The following is a 23,942-nucleotide window of genomic DNA, read 5'->3' as shown; positions in this document are numbered from 1 at the left end:
ATCTCACTGTTACTACAACCTCCATAATCTACAAGATTGACCATGGCAAATCTTACAGGGCACAAAGGTTCACTGCTAACAGTACTCAAGACCAAACTCACCTTGCATGACGAAGACGAAGCCATCGTTGGTAGAGCTTTCTAGAGCTTAGTGGCTATCCAAATATATTTTAGGTGACACCCTAAGCTATATTTATAGACAATCGACACACCCAAAGCTAGCAATGAAGCTCTCTCTATATGTTACCCCTATCAACAAGTAAATCTTAGAGAAAACCATGGTGGTTGAGGACTTTATTAGTATCAATTTCTTCTCTTCAATCCCTCTCTCTGTCCATATCTCTCTATCTACCTTTATCTTCCCCCTACTTTCTCTTTCTATCTTCTTTTCCACACTCTTTATCTCCCCCCCCCCCTCTCTCTCTCTCTCTCTCTCTCTCTCTCTCTCTCTCTCTCTCTCTCTCTCTCTCTCTCTCTCTCTCTATCTATCTATCTCTCCCTCTTTTTTCCTCTCCTAGAATTCCACTTTATCTCTCTCCTTTCTCTTACTCTCTACAGCTCTCTCTCTCTCTCTCTCTCTCTCTCTCTCTCTCTCTCCCTCTTTTTTCCTCTCCTAGAATTCCTCTTTCTCTCTCTCCTTTCTCTTACTCTCTACAGCTCTCTCTCTCTCTCTCTCTCTCTCTCTCTCTCTCTCTCTCTCTCTCTCTCTCTCTCTCTCTCTCTCTCCCCTAGGTATTGGATTAGATCCACAAGGATTGTATCAGTTTGGACTCATAGGTCATTTTGGCCTTTTGAAGATGTTTAATATAATTTCATTTCATTTAATCTCTCTCTCTCTCTCTCTCTCTCTCTCTCTCTCTCTCTCTCTCTCTCTCTCTCTCTCTCTCTCTCTCTCTCAGATAAAGTAAGCAAAAAAAGTTCTTTGTGGGCTTATTATCCAGGATGTCATTACTTGGAATGCCTTAACTGCATGATGTGGACTGAGAGAGCGACAGAGCAGGCGAAGGGGTAAGTCAATTGAAAATTAAATTTGAGTGCGACACTTTTTTCAAGTTGAGACTATCTCTTCCTCACTCATTCAATCTCAATGGGCGCTAGCGCCTGCACTAGCAAGGGGCTCTGTGTCTTCCTCTCCGAACATTAAGTCTCTCTCTCTCTCTCTCTCTCTCTCTCTCTCTCTCTCAAATGCGCGCGCGCACTTTCAATTGGTGGACGCTAGCGCTTGACACACTACCCTACTGCTCATAGTTTTAAAATAAAACTTATTAGGTGTAAGATGCCTTCGTTTCTTTTAGCACATCACCTTTGGCCACCAAGGACAAGCTCTCTCTAGCACTATTAATGCAGGCAGACTTGATGCATGCGTAATGTGCTTGCACAACCCGACACACAACTTTCTCCACTTTTATTGCTGATAAGAGTTGAACGTTTGCATCTGGCCGTTACCTTTGAAACCTTCAAGTTCCTTACTTGAAGAGGTTGATGACGCAAATGCATCTACAAGATCTAAGAGAAAACACAGAAAACTTAGCAGCGGATGACCCCTTATATTCGAAATTTGGCATTTTGTATAAGCACCATGACATGGGGGGGGGGGGAGGATTTGGCTGTGGAAGACATCCAATAACCAACACTTGCCATATGAATAAAAATTTCCTCCAATAACGGATGGCGCTTTTGTAGCTTTTGTCAAATAGCTTCACCAATCATATGAGCAACACTCACACTAAGACATGGATGCACCTTCTCTCTCTCTCTCTCTCTCTCTCTCTCTCTCTCTCTCTCTCTCTTCTTCTTCTTTTTCTTCTTCTCTCTCTCTTCTGCTCCTCCTCCTCCTCCTCCTCCTCCTCTCTCTCTCTCTCTCACACATGCCCAAACGCTAGCGCCCACAAATAATTCGCGTGTGTGTGTGTGTGTGTGTACTGTGTGTGGATTGCGAGTGCTAGCGCTCAGTTATAGGGGGCATTGGGCTACGTGAGAGGGTGATCTCTCTCTCTCTCTCTCTCTCTCTCTCTCCTTCCTTCCTGCATGCGAGGATGCTCTCACTCACGCACGTAGGCTGCCTGCTAGAGTGGAGGTGATGATTGAGCAAGAGCAGTCCGTAGGGAAAACGCCGTCGGAAGTGGCAAGGCCCAGCTAGCTGTACTGGCACCTTACACATGTTCACATGAAAGCGAAGCGCCATGAAGAAAAGCCTACCTCGTCTACATGACGAGAGCATTCTTCAGTAACATAGAGTCTGCAGGCCAAGCTCCGCCATATTCATTCCAGCAGTACAAGCCTCGTATAGTTCATGTAGATTCAACAACCCTGTGCCCTCGACCATAATGTTCATGGAAATGATATGCAGCAGGTCCGGCCCATGCCTAATTCTCAAGATTCACACCAATACTTTTCCGCGTTATTTGCCCGTGCAGTAGCAAGCCGGGCAGAACCGGAAAGGAGTACTGGAGACCTTTCAAACCCTGGTTATATTTCGCAAATCATCAAGCTGGAGGGTACTTTGGATGCTTGCTGACGTGATGAGCACTCTCAAAGATCAGATATTTCGTATGATCAACCCATGAAAGAGGTATGTTCTGAAACAGAAGATATCAAATTTCAATCGATGATCAGTTGGCCTAATCTAAATTGTAGTAGTACAGCAATGTGCACGCGTGCGCATTTCTGTTGCAGGTAATTTATTTTGTTGTTGGCTATACAACCTCCGGAAGGACTTTTTGAGTGCCACCCCACAACATCCTACAAGTGGCTTCAAACTCATGGTGCTTGAACTTCTTGCTTCCTGTGAGTTGCAGCGTCCATGGTATGTCGTTCCTCGATCATAGACTCGTTAGTTGCAGCTCAGCGATGTTATTTTTTTAATAACCCTTTATAGCTTCGTTTTACTTCTAGCTTCGTAGCAGCATGTTATTGATTCTCTTGCTGTTTTGATAATGAGCGTGTTTATTTCCCATTGCCAAGGCTATTACTGGCTCTTCTTCTATTTGATAGATAGAATCTGTAAAGATTCCATCTAAGTAATGTTATCTCTTCATTGTGTTTTTGAGTGCCTACCAGCTACACCTTTGCAACTAGGCCCCTCCCGCCCTGCTGATTCCGCATGCACTCCTCACCTTTATGATTTGATGGAAGCTCCCAAAATCGACCTTGACCTGATGCCATCGCTCTTCATGGCAAGGTTTTATAGCTTTCTCCAGCTCTAACATCCTGTGCCCTACCCATTCGAACTCAACATCCCTTGGAGAGAGAGAGAGAGAGAGAGAGAGAGAGAGAGAGAGAGAGAGAGAGAGAGAGTGCTGCAGTGCGATGATCCTGCCGCCCCCCGCCCCCGAGTCGAATCACCAAAACTCGTTGCCTTCGTAGGCCTGTTCAACACATTTTTCTGCTGATGCTATCAGGCTGTTGGTGTTGCAGATGGCAGAGGCCGAAGAAATGGAAAGAGTAAACGTCAAAGTGGAGTACACGAGGGCAGAAAAGCTTAGCAAGATCAATCACAATGAAGTTGATGATGGTTATCCTCAAGTAATTAAGCCAGCGGCTTCAGTGCTAGCTACTTGCACTTTTAGAATAGAGTGTGAGGGGGATTAGTGGCGCAGAACTCAATGTCGAGGGAAAGGCATTTGGGGAATATTGCCACTAGTGCAAGTCATGGGACGGATGGAGAGAAAATGAAATATAGATTTCCACCAAAAATGAAAAGAGAGAGAGAGAGAGAGAGAGAGAGAGATAGAGAGAGAGAGAGAGGAGAGAGGAGAGAGAGAGAGAGAGAGAGAAACTTACATTGAAGAGAGGGACAGATGAAGAGAGTGCATCCACGGAGTGGGCGCTATGTGAGAGAGAGAGAGAGAGAGAGAGGGAGAGAGAAACTTACATTGAATAAAAAGACGCACTCGATGATAATTTTAAATTGAGTAAAAATATAGCTTTATATGTCTATATATATAAAGATAAAGAGAGAGAGAGAGAGAGAGAGAGAGAGAGAGAGAGAATTCGCAAGGGTTTGAGGCAAACCCTTGCGAATTCTCTCTCTCTCTCTCTCTCTTTATCATTATATATATATATATATATATATATATATATATATATATATATATATATATATATATATATATATATATATATATATATATATATATATATATATATATATATATAGATTATCTCTCTCTCTCTCTCTCACTCTTTATCTTTATATATATATATATATATAGACATATAAAGCTATATTTGTACTCAATTTAAAATTATCATCGAGTGCTTCTTTTTATTCAATGTTTACAAATATAGCTTTATATGCCTCTATATAGGCAAACCCTTGCGAATTCTCTCTCTCTCTCTCTCTCTAAATCTCTATCCCAACCGCCACTCTATAGGGGGTGTCTGTTGATGTGGTAGCACAATTTTGGGTGAACGACGGCTGCGACATTTACCAACATTTGTTGGAGCGAGCTTTTTGCATAAGAGTAAGAAATCCAACACAAAGTTCATAGAGAGAGCTTTTTCAATAAATTTACCAACTTGCCCATTTTTCATAAAAAGCTCTCTCTAAAGCTTCCTAAAAAAGCTCCCTTCAATCCCCTACCCATCAATGAAGAGCTCAGTTTCTACGTACATGATTTTTGTCAAAGAGTCGCTAAAAGGTACTAAGGTTTCATCAAGTGTAAATGGTAGGAATCAAGAAAGTTACACTTGTTTAATTTTCTAAAAGGATTCCAAGATGTGTTCATCGATGATATCCCTATGGACTTACCTCCAAAATGAGGGGATGGTGACCATCGAATTGAGCTTCTACCAAGAAGCTCACCGCCTAACAAGCCTCCTTATCGAGTTTCTTGAGCTCAACAAGAGGAGATCATGAGGCAAGTACAACAATTGGTGGACAAAGGGATAGTGAGGCCTAGCTCCTCTCCCTTTTGTTCTCCAGTCCTTTTAGTGCAAAAGAAAGATGGTACATACTGCAAGTGTGTGGACTATCGTGCACTAAACCATATCACTGTCAAAAACAAATTTCACGTACCTCGGGTAGAAGGTATGTTTGATAAAATTTAAGGCTCTACCTACTTCAATAGGATTGACCTTAAAAGTGGTTGCCGTCAAATAAGGATAGTGAATGAAGATATCCTAAAGACCGCGTTTTGTACCAGCCACGTTCGATCGTTTAATGGAGAAAATCTTTAGACCCTATCGCAAATTCATTGGAGTGTTCTTTGATGATATCATCATCTACTCCAAGTCCTTTGAGGGACACAAGCAACATCTCTAGGTGATTTTTTCAAGCATTGAGCGAGAACAAGCTTTTTATGAATCAAAAGAAAAATGATTTTTTTTCTTTAAAAGATTCAATACTTAGGTCATATTATCTCTCAAGATGGTAGACATATGGATCCATCAAAGTTAGAGGTAATAAAAGCATGGCCTAATCCAAGGAATCTACATGAGCTAAGAAGCTTTATTGGTATGTGTGCATACTACAGACGCTTCATAGCAAAATTCTCTCAAATAGCAGGACCATTACATGACTTAACAAAGAAGAACATTAACTACTCATGGAATGCTAAGGACCAAAATGCTTTTGACAATCTCAAAGAGAAGCTTACCTCCCAACCAGTCCTTATGCTTCCGGGTCTCTCAAAGCCATTTGAGGTCCAATGTGATGCTTGTGGTAATTGCCTTGGAGCAGTCTTGCTTCAAGAAGGGCATGCCATAGCAGATGAGAGCCGAAGGCTCAATATCGATGAGCGACGCTTGGGCATATAATAAAAAGAGCTTTTAGTTGTCCTACATGTCCTAGACACATGGAAGCACTATCTAATGGGTACTCCATTTATTTTACGAACAGACCACCAAAGTTGCAAGTACTTCATGATGCAAACCAAGCTTTTCGAAAAACAAATAAGGTGGGCAAATTTTCTTTCGCAAATTTATTTTCATATTGCTCACATTGGTGGTAAACACAATCAAGTGGCCGATGCACTTTCACCACGACCAAAAGTTAATGCGGTGTCTATAACAGCTCACAATGATCTATTTTCTATGATAGATCAGTATGCTACTGACCCTAACTTTAAAGACATAATGTCATCCCTTGCTGTGGGGAAGAAAGAGGAGCCATTCACCTTGCAGGATAGTTATCTTCTCCATGGGAATAGGCTATGAGTTACCCACTCCTTTCGTGAGAAAGTCATGTATGAATCCCATGCTCCTCCCTATGTGGGGCATAGAGGTATTCAACCTACTCTTCAAAGAGTAGAGACATACTTCTATTGGCCTACCATGAAAGTGGCCATACAAGAGTATGTTTCAAAATGTGTGGTATGCCAAAAGACTAAGTAGGATAGAAGGAAGCAACCTGTATTACTCTAGCCATTGCCAAGCACTAATTCACCATGGGACAGTATATCCATGGATTTTATCTTTGGATTACCCAAGTCTATCCATGGGAATACAAGAATATGGACAATAGTCGACAGGTTTAGCAAGCAAGCACACTTTATTCTTGTCAAAAAGACTATTAAGTCACACCAAATGGAAACTCTCTTCATATCCCAAATTTTCAAACACCATGGATTGCTAACATCCATCATGTCAAATAGAGATCTTAGAATGACCAATAATTTTTGGAAAGGTCTCTTCGAAAATCTAGGTACATGATTGAATTTCTCTTCGGCCTATCACCCGCAAACAGATGGCCAAAGTGAGATAGTCAATCTTATGATTCTTGATCTACTAAAGACTTATGTTACAGAAGTAGATCAATGCTCTCAATGGGAAAAGTATTTGCCTCTTGTAGAGTATGCGTACAATAACACTGTCCATACTTCTATGCGAAAAGCACCTTTTGAAATCATAGAGGGAAGACCTAAAAGTCCCTTGATACTTAAACTACATGGGAAGATCTTCATTGCCGATGAGTATAGCCGTTACCTACAAGAATCTTTTCAAAAGATTAAGGAGGATATATCCATCTCTCAACAAAGGCAAAAAGCTGTTTTGCTGATAAGCACAAAAGGGCCTTAACGTTCAAAGAAAATGATTGGGTCTTACTTAAGTTACCCAAGGCTCGATTGAGGCAAACGACGAACAAAAATCCTACAGGCCATCAAAAGTATTTTGCTAAACTAGCAAAAAGATACTATGGTCCTTTTCAAATCTTGAAGCCAATCAATGAGATGGCTTATCAACTTAAGTTGCCCAACCAATTTCTCATACACAATGCTTTTTATGTGAGCCTACTTAAGCCCTAGAAAAGAGAGCCACCAAGTGAACCAATTATTGAAGACCCTCCCAAAATCAAAGACCAAGAAGAGGTACTACAACCCAAAGCTATCCTTCGGTATGAAGACAAGGTACTACGACATGGTAAGATTATCCGACTGTATCTTATTAAGTTCAAAAATTATCCTTTTGAAGATGCTAGATGGATGCAAGGAACACAACTTAAGGATAGTATGAAGCTTGACAATGCTTACAATGCTACATTAGTGTAACCAAATGTACATGTTTCTTTTGAATGATCGATGTTTTTGTCTTATAAGACTTATTCTCTTTTTATTGTGCACAAATTTAAATAGTATGCATGCTTTCAATCATGTGTGTGATGACAACGTCTCTCAAACACAAAGTAGAATTTGTCACTCTACTTTCGGAGAATGAAATGGACTAAAGAGTAGACATGCTTGCGGCAGCTACGTCTCCCAAGCACAAAATGGATTAGTCATCTATCTTGGAATGATCTCGTAGGGTTAAAAGGGATCTTCTGTCCGCTAAGAAACATTGACTAATGACTAAGGCTTTATCTCTTCTACCTCATAGTCGAGGATGACTATGATTGCAAGAGAGAGGTAATGTCAAAAAAATTAATATCTAACCAAGTCAAATGATTTTTTCATATTAAACTGATCATTTAATGTGGGATAATAAACAAGAACAAGGGTTAGAATATAGACATGTGCTTATGGGTCTATCTCAACACGAGGCCAATGGTAAAGGGGTCCAAATGAGAGATGATCTGTCAAAGAGCAAGGCTAGCTAATGGAGCTTAAACACCTTAGGGTTAGCTTCATTAAAGACCTCCGATGGTTAGTGTTAAAAGTCCTTTGACCTTAGGCAAGCTAGGGCTGAGCTTGAGGTGGGAACCTGATCCAAGCTTGACAAACTTGCTGACTAAGGTGCTTGAGGTGCTTGTCGTGCTTGTTGACTAGAGTGCTTACGGACTAAGGTGCTTGAGGTGCTTCTTGTGCTTGCTGACTAAGGTACTTGAGGTGCTTGTCGTGCTTGCTGACTAAGGTACTTGAGGTGCTTGTCATGCTTGATAAGTAGGGTGCTTGAGAAGCTTCCCCTGCATGGGGGGTAAGGTGCTTGAGGGGCTTGAGCTAAAAAAAGACACTACAAGGAGGGGAAAAGCCCCAAAGTTAGCGAACTTTTTGACTTAATCTCCCACTCGCCCAAAGGGAACCCCCTTTCTCAAGGGGCACATGGACACATGTCAGGCTCTCCCTGTGCTTAGCCACATGGTGTGCTTGAATCCTATTGAGTGGGCTAAAGAGGGGTCCAATAAGCTTTTAGTTCAATTCAAAAAATATCTAGATATTTTCAAGCTCTCTCTCTCTCTCAAAGGGGTAAGGAGGACACTTGTTCAAAGACTACCCATGTTGCTTGAAATGCATTGTGCATGTTATTGGCTAGGCTTAGTGGGTTCCAATGAGCTTCAAGCTTGAGCTACAAAGAGGGGTCGACCAAGGCAAGCAAGGGGTGTGCTTGGGGGCATACACCCTCTCACACACTCATTTTTCACACATTATCACTTGGTGAAAGTGCAAGAGCTCTGTCTCCTTCTCCAAGCTTGTTGAGAAGTTAAGAGCCTACACCAACGCTCTTGGCTATGGAATGCAAATCCAACCAAGAGCCATGCTTCAATGCTTAAGCTTTCCATATTCTCCATCTTCATTACTATGCTATTATGCTATGCTAACCAAGAAGAATGATGATAAGTGAGGAACTATTTCTTTCTCCTATGAATGATTCTTCTTCCTCTTCCCTACCCTCATTCCCCGCTAGCTCTCTCCACCTTCAAAGGTGTTTGAGGCCTTGGGACTGAGGCCCGGGATGGTTAATGCTTTTACAAAGTTTATGTTATGCTCGTGATGCATGAAGGTTTCCATCTTCATAGCATCACCTAGGTCACAAGGAACACAAAGATTGTATTGTACCAAGTCTCTCTTTATGGGAGAATCTATAATACAAAAGCCTATTGGAGGGGGGATCGACTCCACATAAATCTAGTCCTCAACTTTTGTCAAGTTCTCTAATTCTCTCTCTTGCAAAAAGTATTGTTCATGCCAAGTGAATTAAAAATAATGGCTATGTTCCTACCGCTAATTAAGTTCAACCTCTATGTTCTCAAAGTAGTCTCATAAAAATGCTCACTCTAATTCTCTTAATTCGGCTATTCTCAAAGTTCATAGGCCATTTCCATTACACATCACCTTGTTTCCATATGAGTAATAGTGATGTATGGTTGTCCATGGATAAGAGGATATGTAGACATCTCTTGTACCCAAAATTTTGGTCATCTCTCACATCCCCTATAGTCACCCTTATGTTTAAACAAGCTTCATATAGCTCCCCTGATGAGTTACTTTTGTTGCACGGATCATCCATCTATTAGTGCAATGTACGACCCCTTCTAAGTCTCCCACTTTTACCAGAGTCTCGGTAGTTGCTCTTGCCCAATGACTCTTTGAGTAATAACTCTTTTGAGTGGTCACCTTATCTTCATCATCCAAGAAACGAACCTGCTTTACTCCTCCTATAGACTTGTAACATCTAACAACGGTTTCATCACCTGGATTACCATAAACCTATACTCCTTATGCACTTAAAGTTCTCCTTCACCTTGCACATGGATAGCCTTAGTAGAGACTGTCGCTTGATCTTGACAATGCCAATGATTTCCTGATAAATTTCCTGCTTCGATATGCCAAGGACCTCACCCAAGGTAAATTCAGCCTTGTTGTACGTTTAAAATCCTCTCTTCCATTACCTTTTTGAGATCTGTTGATGCATCTATATTGGATTGAACCTTGTTGATGCCTCTATATTGTAAGTTGGACACTTTGCTTTAGATTTTGTTGCTTCCTTCTTCTTTTGTGTAGAAGCTTCATGCATAGGTACCTCAGGTGTAGGCATACCTTGTGAAGAATATCTTCTAGGAGGCACTATGCCATTTCTTCCCCCACCCCTGGTAGCCCTTTTTGAAGGTCCTTCATCCCCATTCTCATGTTTGAATTTCTCTTCAAAAATGGCCTCATTGGCTTGACATTTGGCAATGTACGCATGCACTAACAAAGAATCCATGGGGTCATCCCAACCTATTTCTAGCCAAATGCAATCTCCAACTTCATGCAAAACCTCTTTAGTCATTTACCCTTCATATAAAATTCTATTGCTTATGGTCACAATTATCTGATCTCATTAGATGCTTCTTCTCCAACATTGACTCCTTCTCGGTTAATAGGCTCCGCCCTCAACCATAGGCAGCTACCTCAACCATTGAGATGGCAAAGCTTCTTTCTCCCTCATTTGCCAAAGTTTGTACCTAGGGGCTTACATGTTTCATTTAAGTGAATCCTGCCATCTTTGAAGAAAACAAGATCCTTCATCAAAGCATCTTTGAAACTTTTGCAATCCCTCATTGCATGGTCAATACTCTCACACCATATACATCTATATACAAAGCCTTCTCTATTATGAGGTCTTAGCCTTGTAGATTGGCATGATGGTTGCCCCTTTTCTTCTAGCCTTTCAAGCTTTAACTTCAATTATTGCATTCCTTTGACAATATCACCTAAGATGGATATGATGGTTGCCCCTTTTCTTCTAGCCTTGCAAGCTTTAACTAATTCAATTCTTGCATTCCCTTGACAATATCATCTAAGATGGATCTCTCACTCTTTGGAACACAATAATAGTCTTTATGGAACTCTTAGGAGTGCTTGGGTCTTGAGGAGGGGTTGAATATCATCTTGTCTCTTTGCCGTTGTCGCTTAGCTAGCAATGATACTACATATTCAACCTCATTCGAGATGGTATTTTTTGTTCAACATACTTGTCCTAAAGTAGTAACTCCAATTTCTCTTGAATCTCTTTCCCTGCCTCTTCCAAAAAGAGCTCTATCTTCTCTAAGTTTAGGGTAGCCTTCTCAATCCTTAAAAGTTGATCGTAGCGCCATTCAAATTCCCTTTGAAGTAGGTGAAAATCCCTCTTTTGGCCTAACTACCTACTCTAAAAATGTTCTTTGTCACCTTTTCAGAGTCCTCCATGAAATAAACTTCCTTCAAGACCAATTTGAATGCTTTCCAAGTTCCCCATGTTCATTTCTATTTCCCCTTACATGCTATCTCATCTCAGGAAACATAGCTAGCTCAAAACTTTGCAACATCTCCGCTTCATGTACTCGATGCATCTCTATCTCGTTTAGGAATCCACAAAGATACTTTGTTATATCTTTACCATCAAATTGGTCCATTTTGTTCACAACCAATTGAAGGCATTTATTTAAAAAAATCTCCCTTCTTTCAAAGCAACGTGTTTTCCATAAAAGCAGCAAAGGCTTGAAACATTTTCATTGCGGACTAGGTCAAACCGCATCCCTTGTTGCTCTTGTTGCTCCATAGCTTTGAAGCTTTGATTTGAGACCTTCAATGAAGCTTTTGAACCCTCACCCTAGCCTACTTTTGTGTCAAAAATATCTCAAGGGCAAAAGGAGGGCAAAAGGCTCGCTTCTTATTGAACTTGCTCCCGCCCCCTACTTTCCCCTCATCCTTCCACCTTCCTTTGCACTACCCTATCCCCCCCCCCCCATGCTCGCCCCTCTACACGCCTCCTCTGTCCCCCTGCATGCAGCTCCCACAACCTACCCCCTTGCGTTGCCCCTCTGTCCACATGTGCACTGCTCCATGCCTGATATCATGACCTCTCAAGCTGCTCCTATGGGGTTTTTCCTCACCCATCTTTGCTTCTCTGATTTGCCATTTTCAACAGTAGACACAAATGGACAAATGTTCTTCACCCTAGAGGGACTCGACTAAACCCCCCTCATCGGACATCATAGAGCCTACCATACAACTTGCTCTCTCGCGGAAAAGCAAGTGAGCTTAGAAGCAGAGGTGGAGCATCACCAAGTCACCCCTATTATCTACAAGATTATTGGCACTCGACTTAGTAGAGACAAGGTGCGTGACCTCCTTCAAGCCTACCTTCTTGCAGAGGTGGGGAAGATCATCAACATTCAGTTCCTCGGGAACCTACCAAGGCTAGCCATGCTCAATAGGCAAAGACAAAGGGTACACAAGCGGATACCTCTTTTGAGACAGGTGCCCAGGAAGATGAAGGTTGGAAATAGGTTTGTGTCCATCATCGTCAAGGACAGGCGAGCCACCCTCGCACCTGCACCAGACGACCTGCACCAGGCGAGCAGTAGTGGGTGCCAACAGGGAACCATTTTGACCCTTTGCAGTAGGGCAAGCGGGTGGATGCCTCATCCACCTCAGCCTCGCCACCTTCAACAGCCGCCCCCCTCCCCCGGTGCCCCTCCCATCTCCCCCTGTTAGCCTCTATGCCTCGTCTCCTAGCCCTTCTCATGTGCCTCTGCCAACCTAGGGGACATGCCACTCCTTAGAAAATCGGAGGTCTCTTGGCGGTGCCTTTGCCACAAGCCACTTAGTGTGGGAGGAGTAACCCATCCTATGGATGCGCCTCTTGGTGCACGCTTTGCCCTTTCCAGCAATCCCTCGCAGGTTGACCAGTCTTGACATTGGCCATTGTTGGGAATTCTTCAACTAAGGCTTTACATGTTTTCTTGATGACTCGTCTCCTAACCTTGTTTTAGAGATGTTCTATTTCTAGTAGGCAGAGGTGAAGAGGCCTTATACACAATGATTGCTTTTTCTTTCCCATTATGTGGTAGGGATCAGACAGAGTGGACTATGCATATAGTGATGGATTGGGTCCATGTCTAGGCTCTCAAGTTCTCTCACCACACAGGAGACTTGGGAGTGATAGACTTGATGCAGACTCTATGGTCATTGGCCAAGTCCTCTGTGGACAAATTTGGAATGAAACATGGGGTTCTTCGCTGATGCAATCACACTAAATATCACAATGCAACAGTGAAGTCTGAGTAATGACAACTCTCCCACTAGGCAAGCTAACCGCACAATTTTCTTGCTAGCATTAAAAATTACCATGTACTCTGCCTCTGTGGTGGAAGATGACATACAATCTTGGAAACATGATCCCCATGACACCACTGCTCCAACAAATATGAATGCATACCCAGATGTGGTGAAAGATGATATCCAATCTTGGAAACATGATCCCCATGACACCACTGCTCCAACAAATATGAATGCATAGTTAGATGTGGATCTTTGATTCACACAACCTGCATAATTAGGCTCCTTAATAGCATTAGAAACTACCATGTACTCTGTCTTTGTGGAGGAAGACTCGATGTACGATCTTGGAGAAATGATCCCCATGACATGGCTGCTCCAACAAATATGAATACATAGCCAGACGTGGATCTTTGACTATTCACACAACCCGCATAATCTACATGAAGTCGCGGAGCGGAGCGTAGATCGACTCACACACACACACACAGATACACAGAGAGCTTACACAGTACGTAGAGAATCGTTTGAAGGGTTATCTCCCAAAACCTTTTTTATCCACACAAGTAGAAGTGAGTATATACAAAGAGTCAGTGATAAGTGAGTTAGGCGGCCGGCCGGCCATATCCGTATAAGAGGCCACTTGGGCTTTAATTCCAACAACCTCCCACTTAAAGTCCAATGTGGCACTTTAAGTAACTGTAAATCTATGAACATAAATGTACAAAGATTTACATGGCTGCCATCTATCCAATGCCCAGTAACTCACGACAATCCACAAAGCCCTCTCCTGGAAGTCCCTTTGTGAGTAGATCAGCAGGATTGTCCTTGGTGTGGATCTTCAGCAGTTGTATCTGCTTGTCTTCAAGTACTTCCCTAATGAAGCGATATTTCACATCAATATGCTTAGTCTTCGAATGGAACATTGAATTCTTTGCCAATTGTATAGCACTTTGACTATCACAATATAACTTTGGCATATCTACTTTGATTCCCAAGTCTGCTACCAATCTACCAAGCCAAATAGCTTCTTTGCATGCCTCATTTGCTGCAACATACTCAGCTTCTGTAGTAGACTGTGTAATACAATCTTGTAATCAAGTCGCCATGATATGGCACCTCCAGCCAATGTAAAGACATAGCCTGATGTAGATCTCCTCTTATCCAAGTCTCCTACATAATCTGAGTCAGTGTATCCTTTGACACTCAAATCCTGACTACCATAGCATATGCGCATACTCTTTGTATGTTTTAAGTATCTCATGATACCTTTCACTGCCTCCCAATGTTTCTTGCCGGGATTTGACATATATCTGCTAACCACTCCCACTGCAAATGAAATATCCGGACGTGTAGCAATCATTGCATACATCAAACTACCCACTGCAGACGCATATGGAATCTTATCCATTTCAGCCTTTTCTTCCTCAGACACAGGACAATCTTGTTTACTAAGTTTCACATATGGTGGCAATGGAACACTCAATGCCTTTCCCTTCTCCATATTGAAACGTTGCAAAACCTTGTCAATATACTATGTTTGAGATAACCAAATCAACTTCTTTGATCTGACTCTCTCAATGCTCATACCAAGTATATGACTTGCCTCACCCATGTCTTTCATGTCAAACGATTTTGCCATCTTTGACTTCAAAGATGAAATTTCTTCCAAGTGTTTGCCAGCAATCAACATGTCATCCACATACAAAATAAGGATCAGCCAACTGCCATCCTTAGCCTTTCTTTGTATATAGACAGTGATCGAACTCACTACGTTTGTAGCCTTGGGAAATCATAAACTTGTGGAACTTATGGTACCATGCCCTCGGTGATTGTTTTAAGCCATAAAGACTCTTTAACAATTGGCATACCAAATCTTCCTTGCCTTTCTCAACAAACCCTTCTGGCTGCTGCATGTAAATTTCCACGTCTAAATCACCATGCAAGAACGTTGTCTTGACATCCATTTGGTGCAACACCAAATCCAATATGGCAACCAATGCAAGAAAGCATCTCAATGTAGTCATCTTGACCATTGGAGAGAAGACTTCATCAAAGTCAATGCCTTGTTCTTGCCTAAAGCCCTTGGAAACAAGCCTTGGTTTGTACTTTGGCTGACTATCATGAGCGGTGATCTTATACCTGTAAACCCATTTACAAGGTAGAGCCTTTTTGCCCTGTGGTAATTTAACTAGCTTCCATGTCTGGTTTTTATGCAGAGCTGTCATCTATGACTGCATGGCCAACTGCCATTTTTTTGAGTCAACCACTTGTAATGCTTCCTTGTAACAAGATGGTTCTCCGCAATCTGTGAGCATGACATAATTTAGAGATGGCACATAACGATCAGGTGGTTTGGAGACATGCTCAGAACGTCTCACCACAACTGATTCTGCCTCTCTAGCCACTATAGGCTGTTCCTGAGCCTGACCATGCTGTCTTGATGTGCTAGCACTAGGTCCATCTTCCCTGAAGACAACTCTTTTGATCTCCTCTATCTTCTCTGCCTTAGCGTGAAACTTGGCTTCATTGAAATGCACATCATTGCTACGAATAACTTTTCTGGACTCAGGATCCCAAAGCCGGTAACCCATCTCGCCCGATTCTCCGTAGCCAAGAAATATACACTTCTTGCTCTTTGGTTCTAACTTATTCTTGAACTCCTTAGGGATATAGCTATAAGCTTCACAACCAAAGACTCTGAGATGCTTATACGAAGGTGCCTTGCCTGTCCATAGCATCTCGGCCACTTCACTCTTATCAGGAACCCTACTAGGAGATCTGTTGATCAAATGGGCTGCTGTAGCCACTGCTTCCGCCCAAAATCCATCAGGCAACTCAGCATTTGACAACATGCTTCTGACCTTCTCTTGTATGGTCCTATTCATAGTTCTGCAACTCCATTTTGTGAAGGATTGTATGGTGCAGTAAGTTCCCGTTTTATCCCTTTTGCTTCACAAAAGTCTTGGAAAGACTTGGAAACATACTCTCCACCATTGTCAGTTCTCAAGCACTTCAGCTTCTGACCACTCTGTTTCTCCACATGCTACAAGAATGTCTTAAAGGCCTTGAGCACCTCATCCTTGTGCTTCAAGAAGTAAACCCATACTTTGCGAGAATAGTCATCTATGAATGTACAAAAGTACACTGCTCCCCCTAGTGACAAACTAGGCATTGGTCCGCATAGATCACTGTGCACAAGAGCTAACTGTTCGTCCCTACGATTCCTCTTTGATCTGTGCGGTTCTTGTGTTTGCTTACCATAAACAGAATGCTCACAAAACTCGAAATCTTGAAATGAAAAGCCAGGCAAATAACCATAATGAGAAAGTATTTCCATTCCTCTTTTTGACATATGTCCCAGCCTACGATGCCACAGTGACACACTTGGCTGCTCAATCACATTAATAACATGGTTTTTAACCTCTGAAATATGTAAAGTGTACAGAGTTCCTGACTTTTTGCCATGTGCTACAGCCATCGAACCTTTGGAGATCTTCCAAGCGCTGTTCCCAAAAACTATCACATAACCCGCATTATCCAACTTCCCTGTACTGATCAAGCTCTTTCGGATTGCTCGAACATGTCTGACATTCTTGAGCCATAAAGAAGAGCCATTCTAAAACTTCAACTGTACATCTCCCACTCCAAGTATGTCACAAACCTACTCATTGCCAAGTCTGACATAATCTTTAGTAGCCACATATGATGTAAACCACTCTTTGTGCGGAGAAACATGTAAAGATGCCCCTGAGTCGATAATCCAATCACTCATAGCATGTCCATCCTCAGCAGTCAAGAAAACAAAATCAAGATTGCTTGTGAGAGGAAGATGTCACCAGCTGTTATACCAGAATCACTGTCTGAACCAGATCCTGTGACATTCACCTCTTCAATCTTCACTGAACTCTTCTTTTCATCTTGCTCAGAACTCTTTGTTTTGCCTTTTTCTTGTTTCCACTTCGTAGAGTCTCGCTTCATGTGACCCTTCTTGCCACAATTGGTATCAGAGCGAGGTACAGTGCAGTTTTACGTAATCGTGCGAGCGCACTTTTCAGACAGATTCTGGATCCGGATCTTGGAAATTCACACTCGGCGTTCCGGGAGTATTTCCAACAGGTGACCTGCAGTTTTACCCCCCTTTCAAAGTTGTTTATGCCCTCAGAATTTTGTTCTGATCACTACATCAGAAGATAGGTTTCAGCCGCAAAGAAACACGTCTGGTGTAGATTGGCAAGCAGGAGGTGGTCGGCATCAATATCGGCATCGACATACATCACTCATTAGTCTTCAAAGCATCATCTATAGACCAGAGGCCAGTTTACAGGGGAAACTATGCCGGATTTTTCTCAGGAGTAAACAGTTTGGCAGATATGACATCTTCTCAAAGTGAGACTCTTTACAACATAAAGAAGCTGGATGGCACAAACTTTCCATTCTGGAAGAAGCAGATTTGGCAGGTTTTGGTGCCGAAAAAACAAGTGAAGCCACTGAAGCTCAAAGGGGAGAGACCAAAAGGTATGGCTGAAGATGAGTGGGAAGAGCTTGACGAGTTAGCTTGTTCCACCTTCATGCTGACACTGGCATAAAATGTTTACTTCAACGTAGCAGAAGAGACTACAGTGTATGGCGTATGGCAAAAGCCATGTGGTATGTACGAGAAACAAAGTGTTGCTTCTCAGATTTACTGGCTCAAGAAATTGGTGGATTTGAAGATGAAGGAAGGGACAGCCATGTCAAATCATCTCAATGAATTTCACACAATTTTCAGCCAGTTAACAGCACAGGAGATAATCTTTCCAGATTCAGTGAAGGCTATGTTTCACTTAATCACTTTGCCAGAAAATTGGGATACTTTTCGTACAGCGTTAAGTAATTCTGTCACGCTAGAAGGTCTTACAAGTGCCAATGTAGAAGGCAGCTTGCTCACAGAGGAAGTGAACAGGAAGAACATTGACAAAGGCAAAGGCAATAGTGCTTTGGTCGTTCGAGGGAGACAACAGTCTGAAGAGAAGAAGGGTAAGAAGGCACAAAACCGAAGTAAGTCTCGTGACTCGAAGTCAAAGGATGACATAGAATGCTACCATTGTGGCAATAAGGGTCACATGAAGCGAGACTGTACGAAGTGGAAACAAGAAAAAGGCAAAACAAAGAGTTCTGAGCAAGATAAAAAGAAGAGTTCAGTGATAAGTGAGTTCGGCGGGCGGGCGGCCATATCCGTATAAGAGGCCACTTGGGCTTTAATCCCAACACTGCATTTGTGTAACCCACAATGGATGCATCACAATTTGCAAAGTGGAAGAACTTGTTTGCAGTATCTTTCAGTTGTCTCAAGATGTGCTTCACTCCTTCCCATTGCTTTATGCTAGGATTTTCCATAAATTTATTGAGCACTCCCACTGCAAAAGCACTATTTGGTATTGTGCTACCATGGTATATATAAGACTACCAATTGTTGAAGAATATGCCACATTTACCAATTTTTATTCTCAGCATCAAACTTCGAATCATCATTCTTGCTAATTTTTGCACATCCATTCATTGGGGTACTCGATGTAGCCTCCCCCCCTACATATTCAAATGTTGCAAAACTTTGTGGATATGCTTGTCTTGTGATAGCTCCAGTACTCCTTTTTTTTTTAACCCTCTTGATATGCATGCAAAAAAAGTGGCTTGCATCTCCAAATTCCTTCATAGCAAACTATGTGCTAAGTGACTTCTTCAAGATGGCAACTTGTCTTTGGACTTTTCTACAATGAGCATAACATCGACAAAAAGTACCTAGGTGATAAGTAAACTATCATGCAATTTTTGGGTATACAAGCAGTGATCTTCTTGGCTCCTTCCATACCCTTGGGACTGCATGTACTTGTCAAAATTCGTGTACCACTACCTTGAGCCTCATTTTAAGATGTAGACATCTACTTCAAGATCCCTGTGAAGGAAAGACATCTTCACATTGATTTAGACAAGTTCCATGTCCTTAGTGTATACTAATCCAAACAATGTAGTCATCTTGACCACTAGAGAAAAGATTTCATCGAAATTAATGCCTTTCTTTTGCATGAACCAACCAATCTAGCCTTGTACTTAGGTTCGAGATCCTCTGCCATGTACTTCTTCTTATACACCCATTTGCAAGGCAAGGCTTGTTTGCTCTCTTGAAACTATGTCAGTTCCCAAATCATTAGCCATAATTGAGCCGTACTCAAATCATTTCCTACTCCCACTTGATATTATCTTACATCTCAATAGCCTTTTGGTAGCAGGTAGGATCTTTGTAGTCAACGACCAATAGATAGTTTAGTATCCTGGTTGAAACCATTCGGGAGCACGAGATACACATGTAGTTCTCCTCTGATCTCTTAGGAGCATCACTAGCTCTATCTGCAGCATTACTAGCGGTGGGTACATCGCTAGTAGATTGAGTTGTTTATGTAACTAGACTTGAGGCTACATCCTTGAATTTCACTTTGCAAAAATCTCTTTTATAGGCTATCGATACATCTTTGATTCATTGAAGGTCACTTATGAACTACAAATAACTCTTCAAGAGTCTGAGTGCCATAGACAAAAGTTAATCTCTCCATTTGCACCATACCCAATGAAGATGCATTTGTGTGACTTGGGGTCCAACTTCTTTATAAGCTCTTTAGGCACATGAACGAATGCCTCAGACCCAAACACACTTAATCTATCATAAATAGGCTTATTGCATGTCCACATCTCCTACAAAATCTTGTAGTCCAACGTTGTACTAGGCGACCTATTGATTGTATGCACTACTATTATAAAAGCCTCTCACCAAAACTCTTGAGTTAAATTTTCCATAGATAGCATGGAAGTGAACCTCTCTTGAATATTCCTATTCGTGCACTCAACAACTCCATCGTGAGTAGGTTTGTACGGCATAGTAAACTACCTCCTAATGCCTTATTTGCTATAGAAGTCCTTAAACTCCGTGGAGATGTACTCTCTCTTGTTGTTAGTGCACAAAGCCTTCAACTTCTTGCCTGCCTGGTTTTTTGCCAGAGCTAGGAACTTTTGGAAGACTCTATAGACTTTGTCTTTTTTCATCAAGAGGTAGACCCACACCTTTCAAGTAGAGTCATCTATGAAAGTTAGGAAATAAAATGCCTCCCGTAGAGACTTTTCAACATAGGCCCATATAGATCCCTATGTACTAAATCTAGAGGATCCCCTAACTTTTGATCTTATGGTGACGGGGTAAGCTTAGTTCGTTTCTTGTATATGAAATGCTCACACAAATCAAAATTAGAATAGTTTAACATAACTGTTTCATTCCCTTCTGACTCATATGACTAAGCCAGCTATGCCATAACGAAGGCAGCTTGACTGCATAGATATAGTTCTCTTTTAGAGAAGGGACATACAAGGAATATAATGAGCCAGACATTTGTTCTTAAAGCATAACCAAGTCATCTTTTCTGATCATCTAAGAACCATTGCCAAACATTGTAGTGTATCCAAGATTATCAAGATATCATGCTGAAACCAATCTCTTAGTTAGCTTTGGCACATTTCTAACACCTCGCAACATGAACTCAGTATTGTTGCGCATACACAACTTCACATCTCCGATACCACACAAGTCAAGCTAATGAGAATCCCCTAGCTTAATTGATAGGAGCATAACTGGAGATTCACTCCTTGTGAGGAGTAACATGAAAACTGGCACTTGAGTTAGTAATCCAATTTTGCACATAGCATTCATCAAGAGCTAACAATGCCTTTGGACTCAAACTAGAAGTGAATATTATCACATTTGATGGCTACGAAATGTGAAGAAAAACATCAACATCTGGAGACTCAACAACATTGAGCTCCTTTATCTTCACAGTGCTCTTAGGAGGTGTAGGACTTATGACAATGGATTTACTCTTCACTCTTTGCAACAAAAGCCACTCTTTCTTTATGTGTTCTCTCTTGTGACAATGGTAGCATTCAATGTTCCTTGTGTCATGCCCATCGCTCTTCCTATGTGCATTGTAACATTTAATGGCTTAAAATCTTACGTGTAGCGGAAATTAGCATGAACATAGTGGGCATTTCATTAGAATAGATTCCTAATGAGAATTACAAGAGTGCTTGGGTGGAGAGAGCAACAAAAAGCATAACACCTAGTTAGATAGCATCGACAATACTTTCAAAAGAGAGAGCAATTAAGCTATTGACAACAGTTGAGGACCGGATTTGCATGGAGCCGGTCCCCCCTCCAAAAGGCTTTGTATTATGGTTTCTCCCATCAAGAGAGACATTGTACAATACAATTCTTTGTGTTCCTTCAATACTAGCTAGTGCAATGAAGATGGAAGCTTCATACACCAAGCAAAACACTTAATCAAACACAACTTGAATTATCCCCGTTCTCAGACCCAAGACCTCACACACCTTCGAAGATGGTGAGAGCTAGCAGGGTATGAGAGTAGATTGAGAGGAAAAAGAAGTATCTTACGAGAAAGAAGTACATCTCCTCACATAATCACTCATATTAGCATAGCTTAGCTTAGTAATTAGCTTGGTAGAGAAGATGAGCATGTATTGAAGCTTGGCCCTTGGTTGGATTTGCATCCACATGCCAAGAGAGTGTTGATGTAGGCTTCTATCTCACAAGCTTGGAGTAGGTGATGAGCTCTCCATTAAAGCTTGGGAGGAGATAGAGTATTTTCCCTTCACACATGGTCAAGTGTGAGAGTGTGTGTGTGTCAATGCCAAGCAAAAATCAGCCCCCCCTCTCTCTTGGGCGAGCCCTAGCTGCTAAATAAGTCTGGCCTTTGCCTCATTGGACCTCCCCAGGTCAAGCCAATAGGAATTAACCAGCATAAGTGATAGCCTTTAGACATGTGTCCCCCTTTCCCCTTTTGTGAGAGCTTTAGGTAATTAAATGCCTCCCGTAGAGACTCTCTCTTGTTGTTAGTGCACAAAGCCTTCAACTTCTTGCCTGCCTGGTTTTTTGCCAGAGCTAGGAACTTTTGGAAGACTCTATAGACTTTGTCTTTTTTCATCAAGAGGTAGACCCACACCTTTCAAGTAGAGTCATCTATGAAAGTTAGGAAATAAAATGCCTCCCGTAGAGACTTTTCAACATAGGCCCATATAGATCCCTATGTACTAAATCTAGAGGATCCCCTAACTTTTGATCTTATGGTGACGGGGTAAGCTTAGTTCGTTTCTTGTATATGAAATGCTCACACAAATCAAAATTAGAATAGTTTAACATAACTGTTTCATTCCCTTCTGACTCATATGACTAAGCCAGCTATGCCATAACGAAGGCAGCTTGACTGCATAGATATAGTTCTCTTTTAGAGAAGGGACATACAAGGAATATAATGAGCCAGACATTTGTTCTTAAAGCATAACCAAGTCATCTTTTCTGATCATCTAAGAACCATTGCCAAACATTGTAGTGTATCCAAGATTATCAAGATATCATGCTGAAACCAATCTCTTAGTTAGCTTTGGCACATTTCTAACACCTCGCAACATGAACTCAGTATTGTTGCGCATACACAACTTCACATCTCCGATACCACACAAGTCAAGCTAATGAGAATCCCCTAGCTTAATTGATAGGAGCATAACTGGAGATTCACTCCTTGTGAGGAGTAACATGAAAACTGGCACTTGAGTTAGTAATCCAATTTTGCACATAGCATTCATCAAGAGCTAACAATGCCTTTGGACTCAAACTAGAAGTGAATATTATCACATTTGATGGCTACGAAATGTGAAGAAAAACATCAACATCTGGAGACTCAACAACATTGAGCTCCTTTATCTTCACAGTGCTCTTAGGAGGTGTAGGACTTATGACAATGGATTTACTCTTCACTCTTTGCAACAAAAGCCACTCTTTCTTTATGTGTTCTCTCTTGTGACAATGGTAGCATTCAATGTTCCTTGTGTCATGCCCATCGCTCTTCCTATGTGCATTGTAACATTTAATGGCTTAAAATCTTATGTGTAGCGGAAATTAGCATGAACATAGTGGGCATTTCATTAGAATAGATTCCTAATGAGAATTACAAGAGTGCTTGGGTGGAGAGAGCAACAAAAAGCATAACACCTAGTTAGATAGCATCGACAATACTTTCAAAAGAGAGAGCAATTAAGCTATTGACAACAGTTGAGGACCGGATTTGCATGGAGCCGGTCCCCCCTCCAAAAGGCTTTGTATTATGGTTTCTCCCATCAAGAGAGACATTGTACAATACAATTCTTTGTGTTCCTTCAATACTAGCTAGTGCAATGAAGATGGAAGCTTCATACACCAAGCAAAACACTTAATCAAACACAACTTGAATTATCCCCGTTCTCAGACCCAAGACCTCACACACCTTCGAAGATGGTGAGAGCTAGCAGGGTATGAGAGTAGATTGAGAGGAAAAAGAAGTATCTTACGAGAAAGAAGTACATCTCCTCACATAATCACTCATATTAGCATAGCTTAGCTTAGTAATTAGCTTGGTAGAGAAGATGAGCATGTATTGAAGCTTGGCCCTTGGTTGGATTTGCATCCACATGCCAAGAGAGTGTTGATGTAGGCTTCTATCTCACAAGCTTGGAGTAGGTGATGAGCTCTCCATTAAAGCTTGGGAGGAGATAGAGTATTTTCCCTTCACACATGGTCAAGTGTGAGAGTGTGTGTGTGTCAATGCCAAGCAAAAATCAGCCCCCCCTCTCTCTTGGGCGAGCCCTAGCTGCTAAATAAGTCTGGCCTTTGCCTCATTGGACCTCCCCA

General features: G+C 41.7%; 2 protein-coding genes across 2 annotated transcripts in view; one reads left to right on the top strand and one right to left on the bottom strand.

The window, feature by feature from the left end:
* Nucleotides 1-23,942, bottom strand: part of CNX3 (cofactor of nitrate reductase and xanthine dehydrogenase 3) — a 184,989-nt gene that overhangs the window by 122,969 nt on the left and 38,078 nt on the right. The gene's annotated exons all lie outside the window — the stretch shown is intronic.
* Nucleotides 1,807-3,205, top strand: LOC147451596 (uncharacterized). Its single transcript, XM_086517500.1, has 3 exons — nt 1,807-2,571; nt 2,645-2,786; nt 3,060-3,205. Exons 1-3 carry the CDS (start codon nt 2,563-2,565, stop codon nt 3,203-3,205), a joined length of 297 nt encoding a protein of 98 aa, XP_086373626.1. The 5' UTR covers nt 1,807-2,562.

Source organism: Adiantum capillus-veneris, chromosome 8, assembly GCF_014529385.1.
Source record: "Adiantum capillus-veneris isolate H3 chromosome 8, ASM1452938v2, whole genome shotgun sequence".
NCBI classification, from domain to species: domain Eukaryota; kingdom Viridiplantae; phylum Streptophyta; class Polypodiopsida; order Polypodiales; family Pteridaceae; genus Adiantum; species Adiantum capillus-veneris.
Note: the sequence above shows the minus strand (reverse complement) of the source record. Positions and strands in the feature narration are given on the sequence as shown.

Excerpts from the sequence above, each read along its gene's own strand:
- LOC147451596 (XM_086517500.1), top strand. Across the intron at positions 2,787-3,059 it reads GCTTGAACTTCTTGCTTCCT|CTACACCTTTGCAACTAGGC; the intron begins GTGAGTTGCAGC and ends AGTGCCTACCAG.